Source organism: Pimephales promelas, chromosome 19 (genome assembly GCF_988280905.1).
Source record: "Pimephales promelas chromosome 19, fPimPro1.hap1.1, whole genome shotgun sequence".
Taxonomy (NCBI): Eukaryota; Metazoa; Chordata; class Actinopteri; order Cypriniformes; family Leuciscidae; genus Pimephales; species Pimephales promelas.
The window spans coordinates 28,893,175-28,903,738 of NC_142787.1; the positions used below are offsets into that span (position 1 = coordinate 28,893,175).

Genomic DNA, 10,564 nt, shown 5'->3' on the forward strand with positions numbered 1-10,564 from the left:
TGTTTTCTGAATGTTCAAAACGTCCAGTTTTTTAAATGTTTTAAAACCTTTTTCCTTAGTTATGTGAACATTTCATTTTGTAAACATTATGGGATTGACATAAAACGCTTCAGGGAAAAAACGTTCCATGAAAAATGTCTAAAAATGTTTTAATGGCAATGTTTTGAGGAAATTATTGCAAAGACCATGGTCCTAGTTTATAAAACGTGCGTACACACAGATTTGAAGACCGTCTATGCTAAAATCCAGGCCAACGTTCATATACAGTTTTTGTATGTACTGTAAGTATTTGAAAATCTAAACAATTCTTGTCGAAAGCAATTTTAAAGTAAGGATTTTGATGTTGACTGCTGCTCTTTACTAGTTATTATGACAATAATAAATTACATTAATTGGGCTGCATTTACAAGGCGTAAGTCTGAAACCATTATGCTGTACACAATTGCAATTTAGAAATTTCACTTCAAAGAGAGGCGCAAGTTTTTTTCTAAGGATGGTTTCTACGCATCATTTTATAAATGAGGCCCTAGATACCTGAAGAAACGAATGTTGTGCTCGTCACACGTCACCGCTTCCGGGTCCAAGCACTCAAACACTGCTAATATACACTCACAGCGCGTTGTAATACCAAAAAATCATGATCCCAACCTTCACCTCCATACCGAATCCCAGAAGGCCAGACAGTGATTCAGCTTTTATAAATTGTTAAAATATTTATGCCCGGGATGCCGTGAGACTACACAGAGACTGTAGTGTGTACACTAATGCTCATCTTAAATGTGTAATGTGAATAAATAGGCTATAAATGGCTGTTGAGATGGTATTCTCAAGTGAAACGAGGCTTGCACCCGGAAATAGCATTCCTTACGTCACGACTTAATGTATTACTTTCAGACAGTTAGTAAGCAAGTACTAAAAAGGCCTAGAATCAAATTTCCTTATCTGGCAGTGTTCAGTATAGCTTGGCCAAAGTCATTTTTTGGCTTTAAATGTGGATGCATCTCGTGGGTCACGGCTCGGGTTACTCCAGTCATCAGCCTCAGGACCTGTCTGGTAATGTCGCCATGCTGACTTATTGAAGACTGGAAGACGCTCAAAAGATTCACTCGAAAGAGCCTGCATAGAGTGGAGAGAGGTGGCGGCTTTCTAGTCGAAGCTAATATTTGTACTCGCTGTAATCCAAGTGTCCAATTACCTTCAGATGAATTACTGCATCTGTCCCGAACCCTTCAATCGAGTACAAGTTCAAGTCTCCCTGAAAGTAGCGTGCATAAAGTCTAGAGATTGGCAGCCCATAGCCAAATCCAGCCTGCAGAGACAATGTAAACAGGTTGCTTGAAACCACACATACTGTACATGTAAACACAGACGTAAGCTGTGTGGTGGGTATTTACCAGCGGGACAGCAGCTTGAGAGGAGTCCAGACGTGGTGTTGGGGCAGTGGAATACATATAATTGAAGAGACGATCAATCTTTCGTAAAGGGACACCCCCACCTTTATCACTAATCTTAGAAGACCGACACATAAGCGTCAAATTAATCAAGGGCACGTGTTATGAGATTTAAGCAAGTCTCCATAAACATTCATGTTTTTGTGAAATAGGCATGTGTTGAACCTTTATGGAGAGGTCTTCTTTTCCCAGAGTTACCATTGCTTTCACTGGAGAAAGACCCTCACCGTTGTTTTCATAGAGCTCTACCGTTGCCCGCATGGAATTCTGCACAGACATACATAATATAATGACTCACTCAAAACATATATCAAATTAAAATGAATGAAATGGCTTACAAAAGCCCACCTAAAGCGTGATCATTTGATTTAATTCCACTTAAAACGTCACTTAAAGATATAAGCAACTTTTTCTAGACACTTCAATGTGAGGTTCATTTTGTTAACATTATTTAAAGCATTACATTTAATTATTAATCTAGGTTAATGTTAATTTCTACATATAGATTTTTTTTACAATACAGATTTCTACAGTAATGCATTTTTTTTAATAATTTTCTTTTAATTAAAATACATAACATGAGTTATATTGTAGTTATTGTACAATTATCTAATGATGGTGTTAGCTACATATATATACCAGCGCATGCATACCAGTAAAATAAGAAATTAAGAAATTAATAAAACTAAGACTTAATGGCCTATGCGATTTGTGCCTGAGCCAATATGGTTAAAACTTACCTACAGTGTAAAAAAAAATATATTTTCAAGATTTTTTATCACAACATTTTTTCTTTTGTCAAATCAACTTAAATAATTGATTTAGTTCAGATAACTTATTATTTAGAGTTTCTAATGATTAAATCAATCTCCTTCATTGTATTAACTCACTTTTTCCAGTTCAATCAACTTAAATTTTTAAGGCAACCAGGTTACTGAATTTTTTAAGTTAAACCAACAATATTTTTTTACAGTATAATTAAAAAAAGCGCACTATGTTAGCTCTATAATCCTTGCTATTTGTATATGTAAAAATGAATAGATGACTAGACAGAGCGTGACAGAAAAATATGGTTGAATGTGTATACATGTGCAAGGCCTATTTCACTTTAACTTGTTGTTTTTTTTATACCCACGATGCTTAGTGGCTGTGTTCTCACAGAAACTACATAAAGAGCTTGCTTTTGCTGCAGTATAAATACAATAGCGGAACAATGCTGACCATGGAAGATACCCGTTTCTAAGAATAAATGAATAACTGAAAGAGTTCGTTGGATGAACTGATTAATTGATTGTAATATTAATTTAGCCACATCAAGTTAATCCAATTAACTGACCCGAATTAATCGTAACAAGTTATTATTGATTATCAATATTTAATAGAGCTATTTTGTTACAAATGAATAATGAATAATAGTATATTTATAAATGAGCAATTTCTTCATTGTTTACACCTAATGAATAAACTAATGTTAACGAACTGAACCTTAATGTAAAGAGTTACCCAGTTTCCCTTCTCTTTTCAAATGACTGTCTATTTCTCTTGCCTTGAAGAGCTCAAACAGCATGTGGAAAAGATGAGAGGGCACATAGACCACCTGTATAGGCTTCTTTGGAGTTTTGGCTAGCAGATAGAGTGAGATAAGACAAGAAGGCACAGACAGATAAAAAACAAGAACTATGATTTTGATATATGTTATTAAGACAATAAGAGAGATCACATTCTCACAGTTGAATTCCCCGATCTTTAGTTCAGGTGCCATCTTGTAGTACTGCTCACAAAGCATCTTTGCTGTCTCATATGCATCTGGAAGCAGATATCAGACTCTTCGAAATGGTTTATGTTATGGATCTGTGCATTTTAAGCATCTTTTAACTTACCTCTCACCACTTCAGCAACATTGCAGGCTGGGTCGATGCTTCCGATGTGTTTTGGTTGTCCAAGAAAAGTGGCATCGCCAAACAGAAGAGCTGAAACAGAATAAAAGAGCTGCTTATTGCCACACTCCCGGTTTATCATTTAACATTTATCCAACATGAATGTGACGTCACTCACTGTGCTGGTTGATGAGCATCCGGAAAGAGATGCGATTGGTGTAGAAGCGGTCAAGGAAGTACTGCACATTGCTGCTGATGAAGGGGTCGAAACCAAACTTCTCTTTATGTTCGATGACACCCTGGGCCATGGTGGGCACCACGTCGTTGTGCCTGTTACGAATCTTAATCAGGATCTCTAGGAAGCTGAAGCCCACAATAATAAGTTATTTATACTGGAAGACATCCGTTATTAAGACATCTTACTTGCAGTTTTTTAAGAAACTGATACAATCAGTCCTGGTTCACTTAAAAAGGGGCTTTTATGACGTATTTTGTGACAGAACTCACTAAAAATCCATAACAATGCTGTGTGTGCTGAGCTAAAAGTGCTTGTTGTTGTATGCGAGTACATATTTTTACCAGCTGAGAACTTACAAAGAGCTTATAAAGTATGTAAAGAAGTCAAAACGCATAGCTCTCATGGCGAGATAAGACGTCACATCTTGCTTTGGGTCATTTAGATTGCATTCATATTCAGTCGTACTGCACCAGAATTAATGTGGAAGCGGATGTTTTTCAGTCCATTTGTTCGGATGGCTGCTTTCACACTTATTTAAATGAACCGCACTAACAGAGCAATCGCACGAGAGTTCGTTTCAATCGAACAAACATGCCAAGTGTGACCACACCCATAAACAGGTTTGATCCATTATGCTTAACTGCTGTAATTTGGTCAAATTAATAGAGCTAAACAAGCATTTTTAGTACAAATACATATTTAATACAGACACCTTTAGGCAAAACAGGAGAGTGTTTGCAAAGGACTCACTCATTAAGGGTGTGGGGATCTTCTGGACTTCTTGCCTCGTATTCTAACAGCTCTTCAAAGCTCTGGCTGTACCTGATACCACACAAACAAGTTATGTTATAAACTATTGTTGCTATAAAACGTTATAAACGTATTGTATACCACTGGCTCTTCCTTTCTGAATGGTTAAAACTACCCTGCCATTCCTCTGATAACCACTAGGTGGCGTATGTGGCTCAATAAACCTAAACACTGCTCAGTGAGAGTGAACACTGAACAATTTTTAGTGTGAAGAACCTTTTGTGTATTGGAAATAATAATGCCTACTGTAACTATTTTAAGAAAATAGTACAGTATAGAATGCAGTGTAGTATTCGAGGACTTGAGCTTCATCCAGCATTTACGTTCTGCTTTATAACCTACTGTCACATATGTATTCAGAGCACTTTACACCAAACCCAGTCTCTGTTACTCACAGCTCACACTCATCATCACATCTGGCCACAGGGACGGATGACGCAGTCGTGCCCTGGCCACTTGACCTGTCAAAAGGCCCCCAGTGCTCCGATTTCTCATTTCCTAGGCCCAGCTTGTCCAACTATAGACTAGTGCCCGTGCGTTTATCCGTCCCTGCCTGGCCCTCACTGAGCCCCGCCCTCCTCACCAGGACTCCACCAGTTTGACGGACGGCTGGCTCTGAAGATTGGGGGGCAACAAGGTAACTTCCCTCATCGTATTGGCCAACCTCACTGCCAGTTCTTTCCGCAGAAACATGTAGGAGGTTTTTTCACATGCATTTTCCCTGCCTGGTTAAACAAGAAGCAAGAACAAGTTATTCTTTGTTATCCAATGATGCGCCTGTTTAGTCTGTATGCATGAGTGACACAGCAGTATTACAACCATTGTTTAATGCCAACGATTAGAAAAGAAAGTAAAATCATTCTAAATATAATAAGAAAGTAGATAATGACCATGATTTACAATAATCAATTAGTTAAAGGAGTAGTTCACTTTTAAAAAAAACTTTTGCTGATAATTTACTTCTAGGACCCTTCGAATCATTACTCGAAAAAAGATTTGTTAATTTTGATGAACGAGTTTGAGTCACAAACACGCATCACAGAACAGAGCAAGGCGAGCATTTGTGCTTATAAAACTTAAACTTTTTTATTTATTTTTTAAATGACCGATTGTTTCGCTAGATAAGACCCTTATTCGTCGTCTGGTGTCGTTTAAAGCTGCACTGAAACTCTCATTTGGACCTTGAACCGTTTGGTTCCCAATGAAGTCCATTATATGGAGAAAATCCTGGAATGTTTTCATCAAAAACCTTAATTTCTTTTCGACTGAAGAAAGAAAGACATGGACATCTTGGATGACATGGGGGTGAGTAAATATCAGCAAAAGTTGTTTTTTTAAAGTGAACCACTCCTTTATGGGCACTGAGAAGGAATGTGACACCATACATTATACAGTATAAAGTTTATAATTACTATTTACCCCATTTTAGAATAATAATGAAGTCACCCAATCAGTGAAATAACACAAATGGAAGTTGGGAATTAGGTCATAAATTGTCCAGTTTTTTTCAATCCACTATAGGTAATATAGCCAAAGGTTGTATTTCTCTGTCTTGCCAAACCTTTCACTGGTAGTGTATGCTTGACATAATGCATAAAAAACAAACATTGGACTCTTGATATACAAGTTGTGTAATAATATTAATGCATTTATTTATTATAGATGTATATTGTACCTAATACTCTCATACAGCACGTATTATTTCGCCTTGATGTTCTCAGTGATACGTAACGGCGGGTCTATTTTTATTCAGTTGATGGCAGTGATGTGCCAATAGAGCTTTAGCTTTCACTTGACCTTAACATTAAGGTTAATATAGGCTGCGGCATATAAATAGAGTCAACGCGTTGATTTAATCACACAAAATATGTGACGAAATTAAAAACAAATTATTCAAAATGAGACACACAGCAGAAATCGCTGATTCAAGTTCAGCACGAGACAACCCTAACGTTACATCAAAAATACAATTTGTTGCATTATTGGCGGTTCTTTAACTCTATGCGTTTATCCCAAGGTTTCATTACTCACCAAAATCCAGGAATTGCTTGATTGACATCGGTGAAGGCGAAAACCTGGAATAATATTCGATTTTTTGCGTGACATCTTTCAGCAAGTAGTAAAACAGTTTCATGTTTATGTCTGTCAACTTCCAAACAGCTCGAGTCCCGCGGCGCGCTGCGCGTTCACGACACTCATTCTACACTTTACAATCTATTTCGTTTCTATGGTGACAGCGCTGTTATCGAGAAGAAACTTCACTGTTCTCGTCACGTGACATAGCAGCGCGTGCTATCACTTGCACACACTGGTTGTTTGTACTGCAGGATGGATTAATACATGGATCTGGAATGTAAAATAAATAGGCCTATATAGTGATAAATTCTTGCTTTAAGCTTGTATTCTGTGCTACCTTGTACTCTATTTTATGGGGAGATCCATTATTAGGAGATAATAAATTAATAATTTGTGACTTGAGATGAAAACAAACCCAATCAATAGCCTGCAGTTGTTGAACAGACTGGGTGGTGTTTTCACCAATTACAAAATGTTCGTGGCTGAATCAACATATTTTTTTTTTGATCCTGGAACAACATTCTAATCAAACCAATCAGATTTGAGGGACAAGTTTACAGTCTATGACAAGTTTAGGCTTACGAGCAGGGTTAGGTGCTTCTACATAAGTGTTATTTACCTGTCATTTCCCTCTGTTTTTAAGGATAAGTTATGAGTAGGGTAAGGGTTAGATTTACAGGTAGGGATATGGTTAAGACAACATTTTTGGGCAGGAATGTTGTTCCAGGAGGATCAACAAAGTAACATGTCTTGGCAAAATCATGGTGTTAGTGCTGTTAGTGGAGCTTGTATTGTTTCACTGTTACAAGGCATAGCCCTATGTTGGATAACATGATTGATTTGCGTTGCATTAACTGAAACTGGGTTGCATTAACCAGCATGCTTTGCATATATGGTTGCATTAAGAGAGAATAAAAGTTAAAAAATTTTGGTATTTTATTTTTTGAGAAATTTTGGGGGGAAACTTGATAGTGTGTAATTGTGTTTAATAATAAATCACATTGATTGTACCTAAAATTTGAGACTTGCTCTATCTTTACGCCTTTTAACATTATTACAATATATTCCTATTTAACACAGATGTTATTTGCTAATTACATAAACTATAAGCTCAATTCATAAGTATAAATATATATTTAGAACATTTATAAGAATATATAAGTAGGCTATATATGAAGAGTTCAGATGCAAAAGCCTCTAAGTGCCATTTGAAATTTTCTTCTAAAATGGTCATTTTTATCAAGCTTATATATTCAAGTTCTGTAATTTCACTTAAATGACAATTAATAGGTAATCCTCATTACAATTGAAGTGAAATTACTGAACTTAAATATACAAGCTTGATAAAAATGATGTGTTCGAATATTTCACCATTATCAGCCTTTTCACCGTTTGTCTTACTCCGCTTGTCTATGTTTGCCCAATTTGCATTATTTAGCCAGTAGATGGCGACAAGTGACTGTCTTTATGAGTGCACATGAAATAAAACATGAAATAACATCTATGGAAAATAATCCTTGAAATATTTCTCATTAAGGCCATTCCTATTTGGAATATGTGATTGTGAATTGTCAACAATAAGCAGAAACATTCTGCATTTGCATCCAAGCGTAGATCCTTCATTTCAACATCCTCATTCTCATATTTAAGAATCTGTCATAGTTTATGCTACTATGCCACTTACATGCTTTTAAAGCTATTGTTATACCATTTTTATGACCTCTCAAACACCTTAAAATATACAAATGTAGGTCTGAGAAATCCAAATTTTCTCGGGGGATGCCCCCGAACCCCCTTAACTGCCTCACCTTTGCATGTGTGTGACTGTGTGGTAATGTAGGCTGGTGTGGTTATAGACCATTTCACAAGATGTAAACAACACTGGTCCAGAAGCACTTCCTGTTTCCGTTTGTAACTGTTTTCTTTATTTCACATGTAAAGAAAACATCTTAAAGATGTTTGTTTAACTTTTTGATTCAGTTTTAAATGTTCTGTTGGTTTTATTTTATCCCAGCTTTTATGTAGTGTTAAAAAACTGAAACAGGAAGTGCTTCTGGACCAGTGTTGTTTACATCTTGTGAAATGTGCCAGGGATGTTTTTTTTCTTAACCAGTCTGCCCCCGCATATAGGCCATAGCATTATACATTATTCTCTGTATCGAATCATGGTATCTTATTACCCACCCCAGCCCCTGATGTTTCGGGTTCAGCCCCTGATGTTTTTAAAACCTAGAAACGCCCCTGGTTGGCACTCAGTTAATACATTTAAACTGTATGATAATTACAAATCAAGGCTGGACAAAATCCATAAATAGCCAAAAAGTAAAAAGCAACTCGAATTGTATAATGGTTTAAAATTAACCATAAAATAAATTATATTTAAGGAAATAAAAAATATCAATAATAAAATTTGTATGAAAAATATGTATGACTAAAAACGTTAACAAATGAGAACATAACACAGTGTAGAAACCAGACCTAAATTATATAAATTTAGTTCTATAAACTAATTATTAGTGAACAATAGGAGTTACAGAAAGGAAATAAAGAGCCATATTGTAGCTTGAAGGATTAAGCATATGCCAAGTTATGGATTTGATTCCCAAGGAAAGCAAGAACTGACAGTACTGTATGCAAAGCATGTCTCTTTGGATAAAAATATGCCAAATGCATAAATTAAATACGCCGTATTTGTAGCAAAGTCAAATGCAGCAAATTTAATGTTAAACAACTGTAATTTGAAAACATGCTTAAATCTGACATGAAAAATCTACTACATATGCTTAAAACAATGAATAATGTAATAAGCCTATTACATTAATCCGAAGACATCCTCTATAGCAATTTAGGCTGTTACATAAGAGGTCATAGCTAGGCAGTCAATAGAACTTGATATACTGTTATCTGCAATGTCAGCAACCATTAATCCTCACTGAACAGATACAGATGATAGAATAAGAGTCAGCTAATTATTACATGATAGCCAGCGGAGGTGCTTTTAAACAGGTAGGATTGATAAGACACAGATTCTCTATTGATCTGATGACCGCGAAAACCAATCATGCTTTTGTTTGCATAAAAGTTGCCTTTGTAACACACACAATATTAGAGTTTGAAATACATCAAATACTGTGGAAACTGTTCTTTTTACAAGCTTAGGGTTGAGGTTTTACAAAAACAGACAAAAAAGAGCATCTCTGAACACACAACATGTCGAACCTTGATGGACTACAGCAGTAGAACACACACCGGTGTCACTCCTGTCAGATGAGAACAGAAGGAAACAGGCTACAATTCACACGGGCTCACCAAAATTGGACTGTAGAGGACTGGAATTGTTGCCTGTTCTTCTGCAACATTCAGATGGGGGTCAGAATTTGGCATAAACAATAGGCTATGAAAGTATGGATACATCCTGCCTTGTATCAACGGTTCAGGCTGGTACTTGTGCATGGTGTAATGGTGTGTAAAAAAAAAATATGTAAAAAAAAATATGTTTTTGGCACACTTTTGGGCCTTTTTGTAACAATTGAGCATCGTTTAATCACCACAGCCTACCTAAGTATTGTTGCTGACCATGTCCATCCATTCATGACACAGTGTATACCCATCTTGGCTATTTCTTCCGGCAAGATAATGTGGCATGTCACAAAGCTAAAATCATCTCAAACTGGTTTCTTGAACATGACTGAGTTCACTTTACTCAAATTCCACAGTCACCAGATCAACCCAATAGAGCACCTTTGGGATGTGGTGGAATCAATGAGAGATTCACATCAGACAAATCTGTGATGCTATCATGTCAACATGGACCAAAATCTCCAGCACCTTGCTGAATATGCCAAATATATATATATATATATATATATATATATATATATATATATATATGCATAATGTATACAGGCTGCTTTAACATGCACAAAAATGCATGTCAACAATAAAGACAAGGATGTGTGCCAACCCGTGTCAATCACAACAGATAGGGTTAACCAAAACCAGTTTTGCCTGTCTTTCACACTTATGAGACAGTCTGGGCATGTTTTTTTCACGTATAGCCTAGATACTTGTCATATTAGTGTACAGTAAAGCAGAAGTAAACAGAAAAGCAA

General features: G+C 36.3%; 1 protein-coding gene across 1 annotated transcript; it reads right to left on the reverse strand.

The window, feature by feature from the left end:
- Positions 1–93: 93 nt before the first annotated feature.
- Positions 94–6,598, reverse strand: pdk3b (pyruvate dehydrogenase kinase, isozyme 3b). The gene is made up of 11 exons (XM_039693937.2): positions 6,408–6,598; positions 4,960–5,101; positions 4,317–4,388; positions 3,507–3,691; positions 3,332–3,421; positions 3,180–3,257; positions 2,998–3,074; positions 1,617–1,718; positions 1,395–1,508; positions 1,196–1,309; positions 94–1,116 (listed from the first exon to the last, which is right to left on the reverse strand). Exons 1-11 carry the CDS (start codon positions 6,508–6,510, stop codon positions 973–975), a joined length of 1,221 nt encoding a protein of 406 aa, XP_039549871.2. The 5' UTR covers positions 6,511–6,598; the 3' UTR covers positions 94–972.
- Between the last annotated feature and the right edge of the window lie 3,966 nt (positions 6,599–10,564).